The 26,916-nt window shown below is 51.6% G+C and overlaps 1 protein-coding gene across 2 annotated transcripts in view; it reads left to right on the top strand.

Annotated features, from left to right (window-relative positions):
- ABCG1 (ATP binding cassette subfamily G member 1) overlaps positions 1-26,916 on the top strand; it is a 51,628-nt gene that overhangs the window by 18,081 nt on the left and 6,631 nt on the right. For both annotated transcript variants that reach the window (XM_084753355.1, XM_084753356.1), the window contains exons 3-8: positions 11,539-11,656; positions 15,166-15,298; positions 18,357-18,407; positions 23,314-23,459; positions 24,966-25,089; positions 25,448-25,562. In XM_084753355.1, coding sequence (XP_084609481.1) covers positions 11,539-11,656; positions 15,166-15,298; positions 18,357-18,407; positions 23,314-23,459; positions 24,966-25,089; positions 25,448-25,562 — 687 coding nt within the window. The remainder of the gene's footprint in view (positions 1-11,538; positions 11,657-15,165; positions 15,299-18,356; positions 18,408-23,313; positions 23,460-24,965; positions 25,090-25,447; positions 25,563-26,916) is intronic.

Below are 26,916 nucleotides of genomic sequence, written 5' to 3'. Positions count from 1 at the left end.
AGGCTGCTACCTCACAGGCCCTGGATAGATCTCCATGCTGAACTACCTCAGAATGTCTGAGTGTAATATGTACTTTGGGAGTGGCCCATCCTGCAGCCTGGCCAGCCCCTCCACCTTCCCCAACCCCCCATGCAGCTGCCACAGGCAGATAGATGTTCATGACACTCAAATAAAGAACATTGGCCAGATGGTATCTTCAGAGTCAAGGAGGTGGACAGGAACTGTTCTAGAAGGTTCTTCTAGTCATTTGGGTATGTCTGATGATGTTCAGGTTTCTAGCACCTCATTCCTCAAATCAGACCCCAAGAAGGGGTATATGACGATGACACCTCTGCACTAGGTCCTGGCAGTTGGTGGCACCCTCTTCTGGTGCTGAGAGCCCTGTGCATGTTTATCGTGGGTTTCGAGGGGGAACTGGATTATGCAGGAGAAGAAGGCAGCTGAGGCTGGTGGTGCAGTGTTGGATCATGATAGGATGCCAGCTAGGTTTGCCCCCAGCAACCCAGTAAAGCACCGTTTTTTATATTATCAAAGAAGAGACTGCAGCATGAAGTTCAGATACCCTGCTGATGTCAGGAGGGACCCTAAGGCAAAGCCCAGCATGACTTGACTCCTAAGTCTCCCCTGGAGGTCATATGAAACAGTCAATGAGCACCAAGGATCATGGCCACCCAGTGGCCTTGAACACTCATGTGCTTGCTGCCTACATGCGGTAGCTTTTAGTGAGGAGGAAGCTGTGAACCTAGAGACAGGTTTGGCGAGCTCCGGATGTTTCAAGGGGTGGAGGCCCCCAGCAGGTCTCCCCAGGTGACACCTGCAAGCCATACATGCGGAGGACAAACAACCAAGATCAGAACATTCCACACTTACTCACACCTGGCCGGCAAGACCTTCAGCTCCACCCAAAGGTCTGAGGGTACAGGGGGAAGGTTTAAGAGAGCATCAGGTACTGGGCAGTGGTGGCACACGCCTTTAATCCTAGCACTTGGGAGGCAGAGGCAGGTGGATCACTGAGAGTTTGAGGCCAGCCTGGTCTACAAAGCGAGTCCAGGACAGCCAAGGCTAACACAGAGAGACCCTGTCTCTAAACAAGCAAAACAAAACAAAAAAGAGAGCATAAGGCTGTGGGCCGGCTCAGAAGGAATTTGGCTAGCAGGGGTTATAGGAAAGATTAAGCTTTGTCTCAGGTGGAAGCAGTCTTGGCGGGCTTTACCCTTGAGGCACACCATGAATACCTTGTGAGAGACTGTTTGGAGCCTTCCTGGGCTTGGAATTCAGGAAGCCTACCTAGGAACCCCACCGTGGCTATTGTTTTCCTAATTGACCCTCGAAGGGAGAAGGGACCGCCCTTTGCATATGACTGGGAAGAGGTAGGAGGAGAAAGGAAGAAAGCGCGGAGAGAGAGGAAAGGACCGGACCAGCTCGTGGGACTGAGACACCTAAGGACCCGTCCTGCCGAACGGATTCCAGGAGGTTTTAATCTTCTGTCCCTTTAACCTTTTTTTCCTTCTTGTATATGCTAGTTGGGTTGTATAATAAAGTTTAATTGTTAATAAACTGAGCCAACATCCGGCTCAGAAGGAATTTGGCTAGCAGGGGTGTCCGCAGTAATCACCCCAGCACTCTTTAGTTCTGCTGAGGAGTTTCTGAGTTTCTGAAGACCTTACATTCTGAATTTCAAGGGTATGTGGTGAGAGCACTGCACATGCGCAGTTCAGCTGCCCCTCAGGCTTCCCTACCAGCTCTCCATTGGCAAGACATTGAGGTACAATAGGTCCCCTCCTATGCCCAGGATATCAGCAAGCTTGGCACAGGTGGGAATGGGGTGTGGGTGCCCCCGGGTATGTTCCATGGGGAGGTCAGACCCATAAGCTTATGTATTCCCTAAGAAACCAATGCCACAGCACTGTGTGTTTGCTGCGCACACCTGCTTGAGAGAAGACACTGAAGCACCTCACAGGCGCGAGTCCAACCATTGGACCTTGACTTCTCTAGAGTTTATGCTTGAGAGCTCCACAATCAAGTTATGAGGTTTTTTTTTCCCCTAAACGTTTAGAATGTTCTAAGTATGTTTAAAATTGTTGTGTTAGGCCGTCTGCATAGCTATCCTGGGCTGCATGTGGCCATGGACCCAAGGCTAGACCCATGTAGCTAGAAAGTGACCCTAGAATGAAGCAGTAAGGTTAATCAGTGTAGACAGTAACAGCCTGGCAGTGTGAATTCCCCCTTTGGAGAGGACGCATGGCCCAGGAGCTCACTCGTTTTGCCTCACAGTCCCACACCCACAGCCCTTCAGAGTGGCCGTGACGGGGCAGTGACCCATGACGCTGTTTGTGTGTTTTGCTGGTGTGGTCTCGAGGGCTTGGAACACGTTGACTCTGTGATACTCCAGTGCTCTTGAGTTATGGAACATGTAGTAGTGGGAATTCCCATCGCTCTGGCGATGCCCGATCCCTGTCGCGCGGGGAAGCCAGGAAGTTCATTTTGAGAACTGTTGGCTCAGATCGGTGCGGAGAGCGGAGAGCGTGGCCACTTGAGAGCCACACTCGACCCTTTGAAAAGCAGAATCAGGAAGTATCGCTGCTCCTCGTCATTCTCCTAGATTCGGGGTGCAGGAGGAGGGGGGACGGACATTGCTGACAACAATGGCAGGATCTTACTCACAGTGGTTCATGCAGCCCCCACATATCATCAGATCCGCCAGCCCTGGAAAAACACTGGAGGATGAGAGAGAGAAATCTTATGAACCCAAGGAGCTGCTCAGTCCCTTTTCCTTCGTGGGGATCTGGGCGGAGGATCATTTCCCCCAGGGCATCTGCCAGGGACAGCAGACTTTGGTGCTGAGTGTGGGACAAAACGCCTGGCTTCAGCAGTTCCTGTTACTATTATTTAAGAAAGTGCAGATTTTATTTCTGTCTCACTGACCTGTGCCCGCCCCCCAGAGGCACATTCTAACTCCCCTTTATGTGGTCTTGAACGAGCAGCTGCTCTGTCCCTTGGTGGGTGGGAAAGATGGGGTCCCATCTACTGGTTTGGGAAGCATCTCCATCCCTGCCTGTGAGCTAGCACCTGAGGACTGCCACAGAGAATGTCCTGTGAGTGGAGGAGACACGTCTATCCCAGGATTCTAGGGCCATGTCCTGTCAGAAGTGGCAGGAGGGAAGTCTAAAGATGGACCATTCTGGCTGGGGAGGTTTTTGTAGCCACCTGTAAACCGTCTTTATCTTTGGGTGGAAGAAAACTCACCCTCTGTCACTTTGTCACTGGAAATGACAGAAACATGTGCAGAGCCTCAGGTGGCACCAAGGTAGGAGTGTGCCATGGAGTGCAGGCAGGGACTGGCAGATGTTGAGCAATGCCCAGCCCTGCTGAGCCAGCTGCTCAGAATTTGGTTATATATGACATATCAGGGCAGAATACAGTAGACATTCCCACAGTCCTCTGTCCCGGACTCTTAGGGTCAGGTAAGAAACAAGTAGAGCTAGGATGTAGCAGAGCATTTCTATAGCAGGCACAGGCCCTGAGTTAGGCGCCATGCACAGAAGAAAAATAAAACCTAAATTAAAACCTGCAAATAGCACCGTAGCCAGGTGTGGCGTAGCACTCAGGGAGGCAGAGGCAGGCAGAACTCTGTGAGTTCAAGGCCAGCCTGGTCTACAAAGTGAGTCCAGCACAGCCAAGACTATACAGTGAAACTCTGTCTCAGGAAAAAAAAAATTATCGCAGCCAGCACTCCACACAGAAGCCTCGGATGCTTAGTTTCCTAAGTCTCCTGTAGTCCAATTTCTGTATTGTCTAACTTTGCAGTTCTCACTCTTGGGTAATGAACAAAATTCAGTTTTTCCTTATTTAAATAATGGAAGTTTCTAATGTACAAGGATCATAACCGCTGGATTTTAAAGATTGCACTTGGAGCATAGACATGACCACACTGGTCCTCGTGTACAGGGGACAATGGAAGCTTCTTAGTACTCCTGCTGATGGAGGTCTGGGTTGTTTATGAGCAACTCATGTCCCTACCAAGAAAAGTATGGAAAACACCCACACTTCTGAGGCTCCAGGTGACCTTTGCATAGAGGAAGTTTTTTTCACATACAGGACCATCATAGGGACTGGTAGAGGTGCCAGGAGGTGACTTGCCAGAGTCAGATTCAGAGGGGGTGGGTGAGAGACAACGGTGTGAACACCCCATTTCTGGCAACGACACTCCTTAGTCACTGGCCTGAAGCTGTTCTTGGGGCCTCACACAAATGGAGGGAAGGTGACAGTTTGATGGATCCACTATACCTTGGTGCAACCCGGGCCTCCTAAGGAGTCTACATGGCTGTGTTCTGTACCGAGGAGTAGGTGAGACAAAATAAACTCCTGTGTCACCGAACCTCTGAGACAGAACCGATTAAGCAACTGCAGGGGAAACTGTCTGCTAGCAAGATGAGCCTCTCCGTGAACAACAGACCTGCCGATCAGTCCCCATAAGGTGACTGACTGATGGATTGAGAGTGCTGTTATACAGAAGATTAAGGAGCTAGAAGGCTACTCTCCTCTCAGTTGAATCCAGGACGGGGCTGACAAGGAGGTTGGGGGGATTGGGGGATGGGGATGGGAGAATGGGGCACTGGGGGTGCGGGTGGGGAGATGGGGTGCAGGAAAGTGCTAACCCCATGTGCTCCAGAGGCTGTTGCAAGGAAGCCTCCTGGCCCAGCCAGGCCTTCTGTGTGTCAGTGACTCCCAGTGCTTGCAATGAAACACAGGTCCAGTGGCTTCTCAGGCCAGCCTGTGGGGACAAGAGGAGGCCAGGGCAAGTAACAGAGCAGAAACAGGACTAAAGCTGTCATTCAGGAGAAGAGAGCACCTGGGAGGCTCAGACCCTGGGTGTACATGTGGGAGCCCCATCAGAGCCAGAGCAGCCCAAGGCTGAGATGAGGACAGCAGGGTCATTGTCCCATCCTGGGGGCAACCTAGCATCTCAAACGCCATTTCCCTATCTGTTCCCGAGACCTACCCTTTCTGGGGACTCTCTTCGTGGGGAAGTGTGATGGAGAGAGGTTGATGGAAGGACCACGCTGAAGCCAGGGACTCTGACATGTGTCCCAAGGTAAACCTTTACTCACAATAGCAGCACAGAAAAGCACAAGGACCTGAGGGACACGGTGACTGCAGGTTGGAGGGCAGCCTCATCTCGCCTGGCCTTCCTCCCTAGGTCCTTCCTCTGAGTTTTGAGGTTTAGAATGTGGGTTCTATTTTACTGGTTTATCTGTAGTACTGGGCACCTCGGGTTTCACACGTTCTAGACAAGCCCTCTTCCACTGAGCCACATCCCCAGCCCCGTTCCTTTCTTTTTACTATTTTCTACATTGAGCCAGAGCCTCACTGAGAGGTCCACGAAGGCCTTGAACTTACACTCTTCCTTCCTCAGCATCCTGAGCGGTTGGGACTTGAGGCAAGTGCTACTGAGCCCGGCTCACCACTCAGATTTCAACCCTGCTTTGGTGTCAGATCTTGGGGCGCTGTTGGAGGAAAGCACCCCTCCCGACGTTACTGCAAGTCAAGTTTGTCAGGATGGGACAGGGAATTCGGGGCCAGGTGTTGCCATGGAGGGGAGGCTTGTGCCAGCAGCCACCACCACAGTTCTGCAGGGTACCCTCCATGTCCTGGCATGCCACATCAGATGCTCCCAGAGCCTCACCTTACAGAGGGCAAGGCGGACACATGTTCACGTTGCCGACCTTGCACCAACAGCTGGTGAGACCCAGGCTATTCTGTGTCTGTGTTGGTCCTGGTCAGAATCAAAGGAAGGATTTCCCAGCAGGAGGCCTTGCAGTGTGGAAAGGATTGTTTGGCAGAACATGCCGAGCTGGGGGTAGACCAGAAGCCCAGGCTCAGACCAGGTGAGCCAGCACATCCTTTAGCTACCGTGGAGAGCTGGAAACAAGAAAACTGGGCTCAGTTAAGAGAGACCCAGAACGAGGCATGGACTGTCCAGTAATGATGTGACTTCCTGTTCTTCCATGAACCTTCTACACAAAGAGCCCTTGAGTCACATTGGAGATCGGTGATGTCACTGAAGCCCGCCCACCCGGCAGATGGCATTGTGTGCCTTGGGCCTCCAGGGTGGAGCCTCATAGGGAGAGAAGTGTTTGGAGGGCCTGGTTCCTAGGACCCAAAAACAGAAGCTACCTAGTGCTGCCTGTTGCCATTGGTGATGGACAAGAGCTAGAAGCAAGGAGGATGCGCTTGCCTCACGAGGGTGTAGGGGAGACTAGAGGCCATCTCCCCATCTTTACTGATGTATTTATGCCCTTTCACTTCTGGATGTCACCCCGTGCTTAGTACAGCTAGAAGCACCATGTCCAGGCTAGAAGCCTCTGCATTTAGGGGGCAGGAAATCCATGGCCGGAGATGGTGAGGGAAAGCAAAGGGGAACCGCTGGCCAGGAGAGTGAATTGGGGGGCTCGGTGAGCACTGTTAAGCCTGTAAAGTAGAGTTAGGGACAGAGGGACACGGGGCTCCCTGCTCTGCAGTTTCCCCATACCCCTGGGGGAGCTCCATAGGCCGACAGAGGACCTACTCATGGGCCAGTGAGAGGAACAGCCACTGAGACAGTGTGCTATTTGCACATTGGGGCATAGATCAGTGTCCTTCCTCTGTCACTGGCTCCCTGTGAACATTCAGGTCCACATTTCTGTTATCAGGACAATGTCCCAGACCCAGACCCCATGTCCACCATTGTCATTGCTCTGAAGCCCCCTTGTCCTCCAGAGAGCACAGAATGCCAGGGTCGTCAGTTTGATTGGCAGGGTGAGGGTTGGCTCATGTCCTGGCTGCCTGGCGGGTCAGAAGGTCCTTGAGTACTGGGGGAGAAGCCCCCTCCCAAAGAGAGTAAGAAAGAAATTCTACCAGGTACAGCAAGATTATGTACCTCTGAGCTGGAGAGACAGCTCAGCAGGTATGAGCACTGGCTGCTCTTCCAGAGGACCTGGGTTCAATTCCCAGAAATTACAAGATGATTCATAACTACCCATACCAGGGGATCTGAAGCCCTCTTCTTGCTGTGATGGGCACCAGGCATACACATAGTGCACAGACATGCATGCAGGTAAAAACATACACATAAAATGATGAAATGAAGAAGAAGAAAAGGAAGAGGAGGAAGAGACTGTACCTGTGTCTTTTAGGTGTTGTATTTACTCTTGGGGAGGGACTGTGAAGCTTTGGGAAAGGCAGGCAATCTGTTCTGGAGCCAGATCCTATCAGAGAGGAGCTAAAAGAGTGTGGAGATGCGGAGGGGAGGCAGGAAGTGAGGGCAGCCTCGTCTTAGGAAAACTGGCTTATGCAGAGGCAGTTTGGGCCTTGGGTGTGGATAGCCTTCAAGCTAAAGTTGACGCGGCGTTTAGAGGCCATCTGGTATCATTTGGACCATAAGAACTATTTTCCAAATTGTTCTAGCCAGACTTAGAAGCTTGCAAAGAGACCACCTTCGCTTCTAGAAGCATACAATTTCTGTATAATGGAAATCTGCTTCGTGCAGGGAGATGCAAGTGCCTGCCAGTTTTATCCACGCTGGGGCAGGAGCAGCAGGCTGTGATCTCAGGACCTAGCATGTCTGAACACAGTCTGTGTGCCTCAAGTGTGTGCGTGTCTGTGAAGGATGAGTGTGAACACAGTGGCGGAGCATAGGTTGCACCCACGGTGTTTATGACAGGCTGCAGGTATGTGAGTGCACGTGGCATGTCTGGGTGTAGACGCAGAATGTCCCTGTGCACATGCTGGCAGCGTGTACACAGGCTGTGTGCACTTAAGCATAAGGCAGACTTGCCACGAGCTCTTTCCGGTGCCTGTGACAGGAAGATGTCCAGAGTAGGCTGGAGTGCTGCTAGCATTTAGAGGTGCCTGCTTCTCTCTTCCCCACCCGAGGCTGAGGTATTTAGATTTGAAGAAATCCTCAGCCTCCCAAGAACTAAGAGCCCCATAGCCCCTATTTGTTTTATTTGCATTGGTTTTTGTTTGTTTGTTTTAGTTGGGGCTCTGCCACGCACCTACTTAGGGAGGAAGTGGCCCTGCTTTTCCCTGACTCCTAGGGAGTCAGATTCTCCCAGCTCCAGCCCCTGAGGCTGAGGGGTCCACACACTTGCCTCTTGGCAGATGACCTCAGACTGTCTGGCTCCACAGGGAGTCTGACTGGGGTTTACAACTCAACCCTTGGGAGCTTTTGTCACTGAACAGGACACCACTTTACTTTCTAACCTATCCCTCGGCCTGTCCTAGGGCGAGTGGGTGGAGCCAAGTGGCTTTTGCAGCACGTGGAGGCTGTATAGATACTACTACGGCCTCTCACTCTCTGAGGCCCCTGCAAGTTCTCATGCCCCCCACAGCCTCTCCCTCCCCTCCCCACCCCACCCCCCTCCCCCAACAAAACAGTCATGTGATCCTCCCTGCTTTCTCCCCTGGGGGTGCTGAGATCATAAAAGTAGAGTTCATTCTTACCTGGGGGTAGTTTACTCCCTAGCCCACAACGTTTCCCTACCTGCAAAGGTGCTAATAGCAGACTGTCAAGACAGCTTTTTTCCTTCTTCGGGTGTGGGTTTCCTAGGAGTGCCAGTCAGCAGAGACTGTCCTCACTGTGGTGGGGACAGGTTCTCAGAGCTACAGATCAGCCTTAAAGGCAGACACTGGGCACAGGATTTCTCCCAGACTGACAGCCCTCTGAACAGACTCCCAGGCTTTCCTGGAAATGACCACAGGCTTAAGCAGATGGATCAAAAACGGTCTCGTCTCGTGAGTGCTTGGTTGGAGCTGGTGCTCTGCAGGTACCTCAGAAACAGACAAGACCCTTAATCCACATAGACATGAATACTCAGCCCTGTACTTGGCATGAAGAGAGGCTTTGACCCCAAGGCACGAGTAAGGGACTAATGCCCTGTGTGTTTTGTGACTGGACGGAGCGGCTGGACCCTGTGAGAAATGAGTGTGCTCACAGGGGAAGGAGTCAGGGGAAGAGCCACTGTTGTGACCTGCAGGCTGCCCAGCCCAGGCTGGCAAAGATGCCAGTCCCAGGCTTGTGGCCTGCCGCAGGCTAGTAGGGAGTGATCTCCCCCTCTAAAGAGGAAAGACTTAGGCAAGGGAAGTGGCTCGGTGGCCAGAGGGCTTCATGCAAGTGTGAAGAACAGTTTGGGGGCCTCAGAGCCATGTAAATGCTGTGTGAGCATGGCTGGCCCCGCTGAAGCTGTGGGAACTTGTTTCTTTTGTGGGCTGCTGGGCGGTGTCGGCAGTTGGCATCCCTCTCTGAATCCTTCTGTGTGTGCAAAATTCACAGAAAAACAGCGTAGGCAAACAGGATAGTATGAACAGAGCTGGTGCTGCATCCAACCCCAGTGAGCCAAGCTGCCTTCTGGGACACCCAGCAAGCCACTTTCCACAAAAACAAGAAAGGTGGTCTTGATCCTGAGTTATACCACCTACGTCCCCTTAGTTGGACTGAGAAGGTTCAATTTGTGAACCGCTATTAGCACTCCACCGGTTAGGATGTAAACGTTAAGTCCTGGGTGGGGGCGTGGTCGGCTCACCCTTAATTTCAGCCTAGGGAGGCCGAGAGAGGGACTCCTGAGTGCAAGCTAGCTAGAGCAAGACTGGTCATGTCTGTGACCTCTGGGTTTGATTGACAGATCCTACCTCAGTAAGGTGGAGGAGTGATGGAGAATGGTTCCCAGCACCTACCTCTGGCCTCCACATATGTGCATGCCTCTACGTACATGCAAACATGTGTATACACATGCACTTGGGAATGGATAAGGGGAAAGAGAGGAAAGACTGGCTTGTCCATAGGCAAAGGAATGCGTGCAGTCCTGACTTCTAAGAGAAGAAACTATCTGGTCCTGCCCTGGCTGTGCCCAGGCTTCTATGTGCTTTTCTCACGTGAGCTATGCAGAGGGGACTTGCACCATATTTGGCTTCCGTTCAGCCGGTGGCCATCTCAGTGACCTGTCTCGGGCTTTGAACAGCTTCTGGCTCACGAGGGCCTCAGCAGGGAGTGAGAGCCCATCTTGGAGTGGAAGCAGCAGCCGAAAGCACCGTTTGCTCTACAGTAACCCCAACTCCAGCCTAGATAGATAAGTATAGTAATGAGCAGGCACCTGGGCATTTAGTGCTCCCTTGGTGAGGTCACTCGGGGGCCCCTTGAGGTCCACATCTGTCCCCAAGTGGCAGAACTCTGTCTGATGAGCCTGTAGAATGGGGAGTTTGGCTATGTAAAGAGTTTCTGCCACCCCTGCCTCTTCCATACCTTCTGTCTGTCTGCTCTCCTGTCTGTCCACTGAAGGCAGACACAGCCAGCAGCCCTTCCTCCCCACCCCACCCCGCCCGCAGGCATCTCCTGCTCACCAGTGCCCCTCCCTTTGTTCCTGGGCCCCTTTTCCCACTGGGATGCTGCTCAGCCCTGTGGGGCGACAGCTGAGAGCCAGCCTCCTCTGCTTAATGATTCAGTCTCAGAGCCGCAGGCTTCCAGGCTCTAGCTTCCGCTACTCTCTGCCTCCCTTAAACAAGGCTCTAGGGACTCCTTGTCCAAATAAGGTGGCACCTGGTGACAGGTTGGAACGTACAAGAGTCCCATCTGTGAAAGACTGTAAGACTGTATGGAGAATGTTCTCTTGGACTCAGCTTTCTCAGACCGGTAGGTTTGGGTGCTAGCTGGAGACTGGGGAGACCAGGTAAGGTCCCCACATGTCCCTTGCTCATGACGTCTCTTTAGACATTATGCACAGGGGCTAAAATGTAACGCTTGCCTGTCACGCTAGGTGGACTCTTAAATGACACCTCACCAAGTGACACGCCTGAGTTGGCATCTTTATCTCTGACCCAGTTGCTCCCATTTGTCACTTTGTAGTACATTTCCACAGTCTGCCTGAAAGTTGGACTGCGCTGACTTGTTTTGGATGTGTGACTCCCCCCACCTTCTAAAGAACCAGACAGAAGACACTTGGCAAACATTCCCTAGACATTCGATATGACCGTGTGACAACAAGCCCTTTCAATTATTCATAGAGGAATTAACAATGCATTGATTATATTATTTAATCATAAAGCAATTGTTTATAACCCGTGTATCAATTATTTGTATTTATGTACTAATTTGTATTATGTATAAGGAGTAAATAAAAAACCTGCAAATGAAACACTGAGCTAATTCCCTGATAGTACTGCCACATGTGCACCATATGGAAAGAGGGGAATGGCCATTGGGTCCAGTGCTAAGTGGGCTCTGTCTACCTGTCCTCCTTTTGATATGGGAATGGTGGATCTTCCTGGATGCTATTTGGACAAGTACTCTAAAAACCTTAAGCAATATGCATGTGCCATGATCATGGTTTTAAGGTGTGAGGTCAGTCTGGGAAACAGACACAAGGTCTGCTTCTAGGCTAGATTGTCGCTGTAAGTCTTTCATACTGCACCGTGGGAGACTGTGCCTTTGGCCCCAGCAGTTCAGCACTGGGGTCAAACAAAGTATGCAACAGTTAGAAAATGAATCCAATCTGCATTTTGCAGGATACAAGACCCTTTTGAAAGGGATCTCTGGGAAATTCAACAGTGGAGAGCTGGTGGCCATTATGGGTCCTTCTGGAGCCGGGAAGTCCACACTCATGAACATTCTGGCGGGATACAGGTGAGCAGACGCCAACAGAGAAAGCTGTGTGAAGAGTGGAGGCGCTTCATGCTTCATTGCAGTCACCGGGAGCATTCCGTCATCTGTTGGCTGCCAGAAGCTTGGCTCACATGGGCTCCTGGGAAACTGCATGTGTGCATGGGTGTCTGTGTGTGTGCATGCATGCTTGCGTGCCTCTGTGTGTGTCTCTCTCTCTGGTGTGTGTGTGTGTGTGTGTGTGTGTGTGTGTATGTGTGTGTGTGTGTGTGTGTGTGTTGCATGTTTGCATCCAGAGCTTGAGAACCCACGAAGGAAACAGCACAGAGAAACAACACTGAAAGCTGTACCTCCCGATGGCTGCATAGGGCATAAAGAAGAGACCACAGACAGGTGCACAAGGCAGCTTCCTAATTAGCTCCTCCCTGGGCCCACCCTCTGGACAGGAAAATGTACCAAGGTCATGATCTAGGAAAGCAATGGTCAGAAGCCTGAGAGCCAGTAGGAGAGAATGATGGACAGTTAGACAGTTAGACATGATGGACAGGTAGACAGACATGATGGACAGGTAGACAGTTAAATATGATGGACAGCTAGACATGATGGGCAGTTAGACATGATGGACTGTTAGACAGTTAGACATGATGGACAGTTAGACATGATGGACAGTTAGACAGTTAGACATGATGGACAGTTAGACATGATGGACAGTTAGACATGATGGACAGTTAGACATGATGGACAGTTAGACAGTTAAATATGATGGACAGCTAGACATGATGGGTAGTTAGACAGTCAGACAGTTAGACATGATGGACAGTTAGTTAGACATAATAGACAGTTAGACATGATAGACAGTTAGACATGATGGACAGTTAGATAGTTAGACATGATGGACTGTTAGACATGATGGACAGTTAGACATGATGGACAGTTAGATAGTTAGACATGATGGACTGTTAGACATGATGGACAGTTAGACATGATGGACAGTTAGACATGATGGACAGTTAGATAGTTAGACATGATGGACTGTTAGACATGATGGACAGTTAGACATGATGGACAGTTAGACATGATGGACAGTTAGACAGTTAGACATGATGGACAGTTAGACAGTTAGACATGATGGACAGTTAGATAGTTAGACATGATGGACTGTTAGACAGTTAGACATGATGGACAGTTAGACAGTTAGACATGATGGACAGTTAGATAGTTAGACATGATGGACTGTTAGACAGTTAGACATGATGGACAGTTAGACATGCTGGACAGCTAGACATGGAGGGCTTGGACAGAAGACAATGAGGGGCTGCCATGCCCAAGGCCTGTGGTTCCCGTGGTTGTTGAGGACTTTAGGGCTCACCATTCCCAAGGTCATGCCAAGGTCTCTCATCTGTGAGTGATTGTAAAGTGCTCAAGAGAGGCTTTCAGAAAATATTCTCCTTCAGTCCTCACAGGGTTCACTTGATAACTAGAGTGAGGGTGGCGGCAGCAACAGTCCATAGTTAACCATGCTCAGAAAGCATTAAAGTTTCATTCTAAACTATTCAAACCTTACTTGCACACACTTTAGAAAAAGAAATCTAATGAAATCTGATGCTGCCTTTGTTCCACCCAGGACATGGATTCATTGTATCCCATACTCTGCCTGTTAGCTGTCCAGGCTAAGACTGGCTGGACAGATGTAGAGTTTTGTTCACGGGATCCTTGTTTTCCTTAGTAATATCCCCAAATTACAAGTATGGGAATGTTGACAGCTTTATTAAAATACATTATAATTGTTGTAATAGAACAACAACTGCTTTATTAGTTATTATTAATCTCTTGCCATGCTTAATTTATAAATTCAGCTTACACACACACACACACACACACACACAGCATAGGAAAAGGTCCATATAGTGTACAAAACACTACATGGTTTCAGTATCTACCTAGATCACGTGTCAGTTACTTTCCTGTTGCTGTGGCCAAATCCCTGGAGCAGAAGCAACTTAAGATAGGAAGGGTCCGTTTTGGCTCACAGTCTCAGAGAGCACAGTGGTGGGAAGGAAGGCATGGCAGCTGAAGCCGTGAGTTTATGGAAGCTGGTGGGCTGCTTCCACAGGTGAGGGCTGCTCGCTTCCTGACACTGCTCGGGATGCAGAGAGAGTGGAGCCAGAGGCAGAGGCAGGATTCAGCCTTTAAAGCCCTGTCCTCAGTGGCCCACGTCTACCACCCAGGCTCCACAGCCTCCCTTATCAGTACCACAGTCTGGGGACTGAGAGTTCAAGCACACCCTGTAGGCGGCATTTCAGATGCAAGCCATTGCATAAAATTGCTCCTGAGAATAATAAATAATAGAAATAATAGATACCTGTAATGCTAATGATTTGGGGGGGGGGGGAGGGGAAGAAAGATACATCTCACCATTCCTTAGAGCTCTGAATTATCTCTTAATATCGGATATTATTATTTTTCAAAATCATCACTATAAGTTCCTGTTTGGTGCATTCACATTTAAAGGCAAAGCCAAATTCTCAAACCCCCTCCCCAGAGTCAAGACAGGCAAAGAGCTGAATGGTATATCTTCTTGGGGCTGGCTGTTTTTCAGACCACCACAGCAGTTCCTAGAAGACTGAGGGTGCTTGTGTATCCCAGATATGTAGAGGCAGCCCTGCCAGGCTAGGTACTCAGAGGAAGCCGCCAGGGGAGCGTCCCATTGCCTGGGAGGAAAGTAGGACCCCACTACAAGGCCCTCAGCCTTGACAGTGGGCTGCGGGAGGCTGGGTCCCAGAATGCTTCTGTTAGTCCCGCAGGTTCCATAATGCTACTGTTCTCCATGGCCACGGGGAGGGAGAGCGCAAAGATGTGTCCTTGGGAGGAAGGGAAGACGGAGGGGGCCTCTGGAAACTAGTTCTTCTGGTGCTTAGAAGCACCTGAGAAGCAAGAGGCCCAATGAGGAGCTGACAGGGTGGCTGCTGCCATGGTGGCACTCCATCCCTTTCAGGACACAGGAGGCTTCCAACCTCCTTACCTACAGGCCTCGCCTTGTACCTGAGCTAGTCATGGGACTGAAAACTGTCATGGCTGGACTACTGCTTCTGAGCCACCTGAGCCTGAGGCACCTGCTGGGTACCCTTGTGGTCCTGGGGCAGTTGGTGTAGTCTGGGCTGCAGATAGAGTACCCAGTTCTGTACATCTTTGCCCTGCGGTTGTACTGAGGGCCATCGCCAGGCATCTTTGGGTAGTAGGCAAAGAAAGGATGCCGTTTCCATCTGATGCGATGAACATGCCAACCGGGAGAGGCCTGGTGTGTGCCTTGTCTCCCTGCTGACCACTTGCTCCCCTGAGGAGAATACTAGTGTGGTACTCTGGGTCACTGGTGTCTCTGCTCCACCTTGTTGCCATGGTGACTGGTTCTTCTCGGGGGAGCCCAGGAGGGAGGGAGGCCCCCTCTCTGGTTTGCTTCTCCAAGCCACCTAAAGGTGGCTGGTGGGATGCCGAAGGAGCTGGGCTCATGGTCTCCTTTCTCCTTGTCACTGCAGGGAGACTGGCATGAAAGGGGCAGTCCTCATCAATGGCATGCCCCGGGACCTGCGCTGCTTCCGGAAGGTCTCATGCTACATCATGCAGGATGATATGCTGCTGCCTCACCTCACTGTTCAGGAGGCCATGATGGTGAGCCACCCCTGCCCTTGGCACTACACTAGACTTGCTGCTGCGCCTGGCCACATACAGTTGCCCCCCCCCCCTCTAGCCAAGTTACAGCCCTGGTCCTGCTGCCTGCACAAGCTATGTGAAACATCATCCCAGAGAGATGAGGAATTTTAATGGAAAATTCCTTTAATGGCAAAGCCACAGCCAAGTTTCTGAAAATTATTGACCACTAAGTTGAATGTCTATTTCCATGGTAGCCACCTTACTATTTCCCTAGGGCTAAGCAACTTCCCCTCTGCTTAGTTAGGGTTTCTATTGTTGTGATAAAACACCATGACCAAAAGCAACAAGGGGAGGAAAGGGTTAATTTCATCTTACAACTGTAGCCCATCATCCAGGGATTTGGGGCAGGAAACCCAAGGCAGGAACTAAAAGCAGGCCCATGAAGCAATGCTGTTTATTGGCTTGCTTCCCGTGGCTTTCTCAGCCTCTCTTCCTACAGCACCCAGGACCACCAGCCCAGGGGTGGCTCTTGCCCACAGGTCCATCTGCTGGCCCCATTTTCTCAGTTGATGTTCCCCTCTTTCCAAATGACTCTAGCCTACCTTAAGCTGACACAGCCTAACAGGCACACACCCCCATTGCTGTTCTTGAATCCTTCTGCCTTTGGTGGAGTCCTAGTTCTCTTCTGACTGCCAGGGAAAAGACAAGAGTCAGCCATTGCTGGGTACTCACGAGGTCTTGGCTAATGCAGTCTCTAGGGAACTGGGGTGAGCAGAGCCTCCAAGAGTTAAGCTGTGAGGCCTGGCTCTACAGGTGGGGACTCAAGCAGAGCACTCTGGCTCCAGGCTCTCCGAGTTTCTCTGCTAAACTCTGCCTCCTTCCATGATGTCTCTTCAGCCTTTTTCTCATCTATGGGCCTGTTCCAGTGTTGCCAGAGTTGTAGTGGATGGGGACCACAGGAAGGTGGGGGGAACCTGGGCCTTGGGGCTTGTTAGTGCTATCATTATAGGTCCATATTGGTTCTTTCCACCCCTCGTGCATCTTCTCACTGTATCTTCGCATGAGACTCCAGTGCCTAAGTCCAGGAGGAGTTTAAAAATACCTTCCCCTCTGGGGCCACGCAAGTGTCCAAATGGAGCCTGTGTCATAGGTTTCCAGAGCAGCCAGGCTGTGCTCTTTGGCACAGACTGTGTCCCACCAGTGCAGGAACTCTGGGCATCTAGGACCATTTCTTTAAATAAAGTCCTAACCCCACAGCTAGTGACAGCCCACATGATCTCATTGTCAGTAGAAGAAAACCCTAGAATGTCTCTCACTAAAGAGTGGTTTAAAAAACGAACACCGAGTTCTACTTGGTAGCCTCTGCTTGTCGCCCTGCTCACTTCGTGCCTAGCTGGTGCTGTTTCTTGGCTTTCTCTGTGTCACTGCGTAGAGTCCCCCAGTAGGGTTGTACCTCCCCTGGTCCTGAAGAAGACATTGCCAGAAACCCTGCGCTTTGGTAGATGATGGGGCGTTCGTGTTGGCGGCCTTACCTGGGAAGGTCTTGCCCTTGTGTTTGTGACTTGAATTGGGCAAAGCCCAGTGGCCACTGCACAGCACTCTGTGTGGCTCCAGGGGACTCTTAGATGAAGAAAAATGGGTTGAGATTTTAAATCTGAGATCTGCTCCACCACCTGCTTTATGGGGTAAGAGAAAGCAGGGTGCTGTTAGGGCTGCTTTCATTCCTCTGCCCTGGTGCTGGATAAGGGGACACCTGTCCACCACCCAGTCTCCATGAACAGTGGCTTCAGGGAGCTCTGCCTACTTACCTGGCCTCCAATGGGGGGCTTTGGGGGGCTTAGAGGATGCAAAAGTGTTTGCACACAGACCAGGCCAGGAAGCCCTCTGAGGTTGCCCTTACCTCGAGGCTCCATCTGCATATGCTCATGCACACCTGTGAGTTCCCAGGGACCCTCTGTGTGTTGGGTGACCCGATTGTAGCACGTGGTGAGTCGTCACTAGAGGGCCGTGAGGTTGCAGGTATGGGAGCCATCTCTCTGAGCCTCCAGCTCCGTCATGCCCATCACTGCTCTCTTCTGTGGTGACCATGTCCCCTCCAGGTCTTGCTGTGAAACGCATCTCTTAACGGAACCACAGATGCTCGGTTGGGGGCTTTCACAGCGCCTTTGGAAATGTTTCTCTCTAACATTTTAATCTTTGAGGTCCTGTCTCCCGTGGGCCCCACTTCCTGGCCACTGGCTACTGACCTGTGGCAGTGGCAAATTTTTATGTGCTTCTTTCGCCTCACCTCCGTCCTAACAACCTCTTGTGACACTCGGGGTCACAAGACAGGCAGCTGGCCCTGCAGAGGTGATGCAGGCCTACTTTGTCCCACTCTGAGGCCCAGGGTCTCTTTAGTCCCCTCTCCTGCCTCTCAATCCCTTCAGCAAGTTCTCTTCTGTGGTGACCGCGTCTCCTCCAGGTCTTGCTGTGAAATACATCTGTTTTCAGAATTATTAAGGAGGTAGCTTTTAAGCTTGTTTTGTGCTGATGAGAGGAAACTGAGGCCCAGGCGAGCCTAAGAATGCAGAGTCTGGTATAATTGAAACAGGGCTGAGCCTGGGCTAGGTGATTCTGTCTCAGAGTTTCACCAGGCAAGGCTGGAGACCCCACACTACACTGGTAAACAGGATCTGAGTAAGGGAACCAGGAAGCTCACCCTGCTGTCCCACACCTGCCACCTTCCCAGGGTGACAACTTCAAGTCAGCAATGGTTTATCACCTGAACCGTGGCGGTCCTGAGTCGGGTCCCTCCTAGCTGCCTAGGGTTACCTCATCTCTGTGTGTGCACATCTGAGTCATCTCATGGGGACACCAGAGATAACCGAAGTATAGCCGACCCATGTAACTCCCCTAGGACCCCACACCTCTACCAGGCCGTGGGCACGGGGAAGCTGAGATCCGTCAAGCAGCTCTAAAGAGTTGATGGGACCCTGGACCGTGGTGTGGCTTTGGCTGTGGGGTGGCTTTGATCGTGGTGTGGCCCTGTGGGACTCATCCTTCCGGAAGCCGCCTCACTGTTGCCTCTTGCCCACAGGTGTCCGCACATCTGAAGCTGCAGGAGAAGGATGAAGGCAGACGAGAGATGGTGAGTGTGTGACTCCAAGCCACACGTGGCCTAGAGCATGATAGAAATACATGTGAAAAGTCCGGGGGGGGGGGCCCGGCTTGTTCTTCCCTTTTGTTTTTTTTTTTTTTTTTCTGTTGATTTTCTTTGCCTCCTCTTGAGTGTGTCTGTGTAGGTGGGTGGGAGCATGAGAAAGCATGTGGTAGGATGCAGTGGCTGGAGTCCAGGAAAGATGGTTTCTGGGGCTAGAGTGACAGGTAGGTCTAGCAATCCAAAGCCTCAGCGCCAGAAGACACAAACCTCAGGGCCTGGCCAAGGGCTCCGCCCCCCCCCCCCTTGGATGCTTAATACATTTTAGATAAAACTTTTTTTTTTTTTATGAAACACTGACAATGGAGACGATTAGTCATTGGTTTAAAAATAACCCCCCAACCACCCACATACCTTTGCAAGGAGAAATTAGGCTTTTACATATTATTAACCAGCCTTTACAAGGAAAAATTTTTTTAAAAAAACCTTTTTTCCAGTCTATCTGAGATGTTTCTCCTCCCTTTTCTCAGTTTTCCTGGCTCCCTGGGCTCTCAAGGAGCAGGGTAGGACACAAGTAAGCAAACCCAGCAGGAGCCCCAGGAGGTCCTGCGGGTAGGGAGTGCCAGTCAGTCCATAGTCCCAGGCCACCTAAGGGAAGTTCAGCTTGCCTCCTTCTTGCTGTCTCTAGTGTTACTGGGGTGCTCAGTGTAACAGAAGGTCACCTTACCCGATGTCCTTTGTGCCTTCTGACACCTTGCAAGGCCAAGGGGCAGTGCAGTTGACTGGCAGTTGCCAGGGACATTAGTGTGGTGTGGGCAGCATCAAAATACTTACCTCAGGAAGTATCTGTTGGCAATCTGCTCACGTGCTCTCCACGCCCCCCCTTTTCCTGCCTAGAGGGGCTCATACAGTGTAGATTAAGGTGGCTTGCTGTGGGAAAGCAGCACCGGGCAGCCTGAGGGTCCCCATTCCCCCTTCCTCACAGGACCCTCCCAGGCTTGGGATTCTCTGTCACGGTAGTGGAGTGTGCAGCGTGGAGAGGAAGAACTCATTTCTGAGATGAGGACATTACCCTAGAACTACTGAAAATGTTTCCTGTGGGATTTTCTTATTCTGAGATTGAGGGGAAGAAATTGAACCATTTGCACCCAGCGCAGAGAAGCTGTGGAAAAATTCAGGGGCCGTGCGTGGGCGGTGGTAGACTGGGGCTTGTGACCTCATCATGTAGAATGAACTTCAAGAGCCACTGTGGTCTCCGGTCTCCTCTGAATAGTGTGACATAGAGAGACACCACCGTCTGTCCCTCACTGACTCCCATCCTCAGATCTACCTCCACCGCCCCTGAGAGTAAAGACAAGAGACAAGGCTTAGGGGCTGACCCCCAGGGAAATGTGCTGCAATTCTAACCCCACCTCTTCAGAATTCACAGACTGTTTGCAGAGTCCCTGGCATGGCTCTGATCCGGTCTCACTGTGCCCTTACAAGAAGAGGTCAGGACAGACACTCACTCAGGAGGGTTACTGTTGAGGGCCCAGGGAGAAGACACCATCTGCAAACCTGGAAGAGGGGGGTCTGGAGAGACTGGGAGAAACAGTACCACCCACACCGTGGGCTTGACCAACCGCTTTCAGACTCTGAGGTGCCGTGTCCAGGGTCTGTGCCTTCAGTTTGAGACACTTTGTCATGGCAACCTGGGCTGACTCAAGTCAAGCAACAATTGGGATGGCAAAAGAAAGCTCTAGAAAGGAAGAAGAAAAGAGAGGAAACCAAGTGTCAGAGCACAGTGTGCCAGGGTGAGCCTGAGGTGGCCTACACCAATGGATGGGGTCCTTCATCCTTTATCTGAGGCCTGTTCCCACACTCCCTGGTCCTGTATTCCATTTTTCACTGGTGAGGAGGAGGAGGACCACTCATGGTTGGACCAACAGTGAGACTGGCAGAAGGCAGAAGTGAGTTCAGATGGAGCACTCTCCTTCGGAGCATCCTTGTGTTTCCTGGTTACTGATAAGAGGGCTATGGTAACTCTGGGACCAACCTCCATCCCTGGTCCCTCCAATCTACCTGCCTCATGAGCTCCATGAGGGCCTAAAGCTCCATCCAACCTCGATGAGGCCTCACCAGTGTCTGACAGTTGCCACCAAGCAAAGCAACGATGACAAGCCTGATTGTCTTCCCTGGTGTAGAAGACGCTGGGTCTCTCTGGAGGGTGAGCAGCTGGCAAAGGGCTCAAACCAAAGACCCAAGGTCAGGGCTGACCACAGACTCTCATAATGTAGAGGTGAGCAGTCCACAGGGGAGGGTCCTGAGGAAAAGCAGAGTTGACCACACTGGTGGTGGCCTCTTTAGCCGTAGCTTCCCTGAACCTCTCTGGGTATCTTGGCCTATGTCACCCATACACAGGGTCCCCCCCCCCCCCCGCCCTGCCTTTCAGGCAGAGTCAGGCGAATGAGACAGTATCTTTTAAGTTTTCAAGCTAATAAGATCAATGAGAATGTAGGATGGAGAGATGGAGGCAGAGCTGTTTCTTCATAGCTGTGGCTCTGTGGCCAGCCTTTCCCTATGTAGCTAGGGAAGAAGACATCACTGGACTCGGGCCTCTGAGCAGGTGACCACTATGAGGCATGCCATCTTTGCCTCTGATGCTGTTCCATGCTGTCAGAGTGTAGCTTCTAGCTTCAGCTCCTCTTGTGGGTGCTGGCCAGGGCCCCAGGAGCCCATTCCGCTGCTGGAGTGGAAGGTGTCATTTTTTGGAGAAGCCTGGAGCCTTCTAGAAAAAGTCATAACTAGGGCTCAGTCTGACAGGCTTGTCATGTATGCACAGCATCCATTACTCTGTTCTTAGAAATGTTCCCAAGAGAGCCAAGCCCTAACTCCTCCTCCAGTCATAGCCCGTGTTGAGTGTCACAGTAAACCAGCCACGCAGGCCTAAGGCACTGGTATGTCCTGCATGTGTTTGTACCAGAAATCTCACTTGCTCTGAGCCTCTTCTCGGATGAAGAGCCTGTAAGAGGCATCTCAAGGACAGACTTTCGGCTGGACACTACCCTGACTCATTTCCCGTCAGCCCCTGCAGCAGCACCTCAGCGTATAGGACGTGGGTGAACAATGGACTGGCATACTCCAGCACTTCATGGAGTGTGCTGTTCATAGCCTGCCTTGTTTCCCAGAAAAGGTACCTTGGCCCCGAGAGCTCTCTGGTAGTGCTGCTTCCTCAAGAGGGAGGTCACCGGGAGCCAGTCTTGTGCTGCTGAGACCGTCCCTAGAGGGCAAGGCTCCAGGAGGCCTTGAATTGCAAGTGACCATGGGGAGTTTTGTTTTGCTTTTTGTTTGCTTATTTAGGAAAACATATAAACGCAGCTTTTTTTTTTTTGCCCCTACTGACTACTTTTAAACCCAAACCAACCTATATAGATAGAGTCACTTCTGAGACAAGGCTGGAGAGGCCAGGCCTGGCCTAATAATGGCTGTAGAAACACATTAGGTAGGCAGAAGGGCAGCCACAAATTGGTGGCCTCTATTTCCACTTCCCTGCCATGAAAGTGAAGAAAAGGGGGAGTGTACTTGGTGTATGGAATGTCCCTCAGAGGAAAGCACCCCCAGCCACCCTGCAGGATCAGCCAGCTGTCTGGAAGAGCCTGAAGCCTTGTCTTTGAAAAATCAGCCGACATCGTGGCAAGAAGCAAACTGCCAAAAAGATTGGCCCTGCTTCTCTGGCCCTTCCCGGACAGCCACACTGAAGCCATCTCAAGTTGATGTCCATCTCTCAGAGGCGTGGCGTTCCAGGAGACTTGGTTGAGAGCATCCACAGGAAGAGGCAGACAGGACTTGATCCCGGGTCCCTGGCCCCGAGTTCAGCCACCAGAGTTTCACTTTATACCAACCACACATAAATAATTCAGAAGTCCAGAGTGGAAAGTTTCTTCTTTGTGAGTTTTTCTCCTCTTGGATGACCTCATCTCCCCCAGAGAAACCACTGGCCAACGTCCTCCTGGTATGGCCACCAGGGGCTGGCTGCCTCAGAGCTGTCCTGCCTCTGGGTGAATTCTGGAACCAATCACTGAGGCCTCCTCCACCCCCAGGAGAGGAGCAGGCTCAGCATCTGCTTCCCAAGAGCCCGCTGACCTGTTTGCTCCCTTGGCCAACATTAGGTCACCATCCTAGGCCAACCAGAGGACCCTGCACGCAGCTAACTCTGTCTCTATTCTCCGCCTTCATCCCAGGGCCCTGGATGTGGGGTGACCACACTGTCTGTTACAGCACAGATTTGTTCACTGCCTTGAGCCACTTACCTGTGCACAGTCTCAAGTGGCCTCCTGACAGGGCTGGGTTGGGGTGCGTGTTAGGGAACTTGCAGAGAAATTGCTCATATGTTTCATGTGAGAGAGAACATGAATGATAGTTGTTGGGGATACTTATCGTGTGCCAGGTGTTCCATCACTGTACTTGATAGTCACTGATGCTTAGCACTGGTCACAGACCTGATCATCCATCTAGTTATATGTCCATTAATCCAGCCATTGATCAAAAATATATAGGACATTTCTTCATGCCAGTCATTGCACTCGGCTTAGGATTGAAAGATGATATGAGGTCAGGGAGGCTGAATGAAGGTTCCAACCCTTGGCTTGACCTCCCAACGCTACTTCTTGCCTCTTGACAATTCTGCCTATCTCTCCAGGAAGGACCACAGGTTTAGAGACAGCACCTGCCACTCACTTGAGATGGCCTGAAACAGACCAGCACTGTGTATGGTCTGTGTATGGACTAGCGAGGCTGTGCCGGGAAGGGTATCCCACAGAGCTCATCAGGACATCTCACTGGTCTCAGTGCATGTTCCTGATAGTCACAAACTTAGAAGGTTGTTCCCTAATAGAGACTCTGGTTTTGTTGCCCACAGGTCAAGGAGATCCTGACAGCACTGGGCTTGCTGCCCTGTGCCAACACCCGCACGGGGAGCCTATCAGGTGGCCAGCGGAAACGCCTGGCCATTGCCCTGGAACTGGTCAACAACCCTCCTGTCATGTTCTTTGATGAGCCCACCAGGTAAGTCTGTGTCTGGTCTCTGGACTGGTGACCAAAAAGAGACAAGGCAGTGTCTGTCACTTCTAGAGTCTGTTATGAGGTTCTTAGAGGTGGCCCTGCCATCTTGGTATGGCCTTGGAGGAGCTGGCATCTGTAGGATGGCAGGACAAAACCACTGGCTTAGAGGCTTGTGTGTGCTTGGGACGTGGGGTACTGAATGTAGAGATATGGTTGCGGTTTGGAAACAGCCCTTCATAGTATCTGTCTCCCCCTTTTTCTCGAGTTACCCGTGACACAGTGCCCTGAAAGCTAGTGCTATGGGGTACTTTGAGAAAAGGGCCTGATATCTTAGGCTTGTAGCAACCCCTTCCATTTTGAGTGCCTCACTGCTTTTGTGTGGCCGTGAGAATTCTGACTTCTGTCCTGGACACACCTGCTGACCCTTGGGCTGATGCTGGTCTCAAGTCCTGGCTCCAGAGTAGATGGGTTACTGGTTAATCCGCTCACCTTTTATCCAAGCTTGTTGTGTTCAGGCATCCTCAACAACAGTAGGCTGGCTGCACAGGGCTGGCCCGACTGACTTCATCATCTCCTTCCCACGTGTGCTCATCTCATGGCTGCCCACTGAGAGGCATCCCAAGCATCACAGGGAGGGTCGCATCTACCTCAGCGCTGCCGAGTGCCTGGCCTGCAGTCAGGGCAGGGGTGCTTAAAAGGGCCCAAAAGACAACTTCAAGAACCTTTAAGATTCACACACACACACACACACACACACACACACACACACACACATACATACACACACACACACACACACATACACACACACACACACACATTGCCTTTCACAGGCAGGCTTGGTGCTGTAGGGAAAGCCAGTGCTCAGGGATGCCCACTGTGACACATTCCCATTGTTGGGAGGTACACAGTAGAAGCAAGACAGGCTTGGGGGTGTACAAGCAGGAGAGGAAAGAAGAGAGGAGAGGAGGGGAGGGGAGGGGAGAGGAGGGGAGAGGAGAGGTGGGGAGGGGAGGGGAGGAGAGGAGAACCCACCCATGGGTGCCAGACACTGGCAAAGCCCTGCAAGCCTCAGGACACCACTTCACCCCAAAAGGCATCAATATAGTCAATAAAACATCATTAGGAGCATAGCCGCTGCCCCGCCCACCCTTTCTAACAGCCCCCACGTGGGTGAAAGAGTATGGCATTGTGACTACTGCTTACTTTGGGGGCTAGCTATTTACCCAGACAGTTCTGATGTCCCTTGCCTGGTAGGTGGGGCACCTCTCCCCCCATTCCACAGCCAATCCTTGGGGAATCTGCTGGGCTTCTCCTTTCTTGTCAATAGCACCATACAACTTACAGCCCCCATGGAAGTGTGACCCTTGAACAGTTACACAGGCCAAGAAGAGCCTGCCCTTGAGGGTGTAGCTACAGGTCCTGTGTCAAGTCCTCCCTCAGCAATGACCTGGGACACAGGGCTTGTCCCTCACATTCTCAACCTTTCCTGGTGATTTTGACTTACAGTGGCCTGGACAGTGCCTCCTGCTTCCAGGTGGTATCCCTGATGAAAGGGCTGGCCCAGGGTGGCCGCTCCATCGTCTGTACCATCCACCAACCCAGCGCCAAGCTCTTTGAGCTCTTTGACCAGGTACGTGGGCCCAACCACAGTCAGGGTCCTTGACCTAAATTTCCACCCCAGATTTCTACCCCCCACCCCAACTCAAGATCCCTGAGAGGACTGAGATAGCCTGAAAAATATTAGACCCTGGATCCTTATTCTCTCCACTAGTTTTCAGGGTGATTAGCTGGCTGTTGGTTAACTAGCTGGTTGACTGACTGAATAACTGGTTGCCTGGCAGACTTACAGGCTGGCTCATCAGTGGGATGGATGGATGGATGGATGGATGGATGGATGACAGGATTGAAGGACTGACTGAGTGGGAGCCTCTAGTGCTTTACAGAGGTGAGGGCTATGGTTGATGCCTTTCTCTCATCTTTTTTCTCAGCTTTATGTCCTGAGTCAAGGACAGTGCGTATACCGGGGAAAGGTCTCGAATCTCGTGCCGTATCTGAGGGATTTGGGTCTGAACTGCCCTACCTACCACAACCCTGCAGACTTTGGTGAGTAGAGCCCCACCCAGCTGGAAAGAGAGGGAATCTCCCCCAGTCATGTGTGTTCCGCTTTGGTCTGATGCCTGAGTCAGGGGTTACTGACCGATGGGGCGGGGGTCATCCTGTGGCGGTACCTGTGGGAACTCCAGGCAGGTCTCTCTTCAGAGGACTTGTCTAATGACCAGGCTCTACCCTGTCTGCACGGCCTCACCCTCTGTCTCTTAGCTATCCCACACTGGTCACTAGACTCAGGACCAACCCTACATCCATAGATGCTACTCAGGGCCACTCAGGTCCCAGCTGGACAGCCCTCCTTTGTGGCTGTGGGAGCATCACAGCTCCCAGGGTTCCATGTGCCACTTCCTAAGTTGTGTTCAGGAGTCCTTGACCCTGGGAATGTTCCTCACCCACAGGAAGCAGACTGCCACGAAGTGGGGAGGGGAGGAGACAGGCGAGGGAAAGTGCCACTTAAAGGGGAGAACTGGACGTATTTAAAAGCCAACGGAAAGATCTTGTTTGCAGTCAGCTTATTCCCTCACAAGCAAGAACATGAGAGAGGTGGATAAGCACCGCTGAGCTGGGGAAGGGAGGTGGAATCCCAAAAAGGGGGACAGCAGGAGGGAGGAAAAACATGGAGCATGGGAAGATGGCGGGTATCTAGTGAGATGAGCTGGTGAGATGGCTTCAGCTTGATAGCCACGTAGAAAAGGAAGTCGCTAGTTCGCTAAGGGTTGTAGGGGAGGGAAGGGTCTTTGACATCTTCAGCATGGTGTTGGGATGAGGGCTGCGCTATCCAGGGAGGCAGTAGAAGAAGGAGAAGGACTCAGAGGTTTCTAGACAGCAACAAACTGTCGTCACCACGGAGTGAGCGGGGGCCGGTCAGCAACCACAGAAGTAGTCTAGGCAGAGGGAACTTGGACGGGGTCCAGGAAGGACCAAAGAAGCCAGTGAGGAAAACCAGAAGATGGAGCTGCTTGCTGGGAAGTGAGGGGTGTGGCCCATGGTGCCCAGTCTCAGAGCAGTGGAGCCTGTGTGCTGGGAGCTGTCCTCCCCTCCCCTGTGGACCATCCATTCGTTGTTCCTTAAGCTCAATGCTTGAGCAAGGAGCCTGGCTTCCTCCTGCCCAACCCACGCTCTAGCCTGTGCGGATCCAGAGCAAGGGATTCAGTGCGCGCCGTATGGATGGCCACGGCATAGATGCATGAGATGCGGGCACGTTTGAGTGTTTGTGTTTCGGGTCTCCTGAGGGTTGTGAGCGAATGTCAAGTCAGTCGGCGGCCTGCTGCCGTGGCTCTCTGGTGGTGCCTCCTTTTACAGCATTCTCATTTTAATACAGGCTTTACTATTACAAAGCGACAGAGTC

The sequence above is a fragment of the Acomys minous genome (genome assembly GCF_964271855.1).
Source record: "Acomys minous genome assembly, chromosome: 13".
NCBI lineage: Eukaryota > Metazoa > Chordata > Mammalia > Rodentia > Muridae > Acomys > Acomys minous.
Note: the sequence above shows the minus strand (reverse complement) of the source record. Positions and strands in the feature narration are given on the sequence as shown.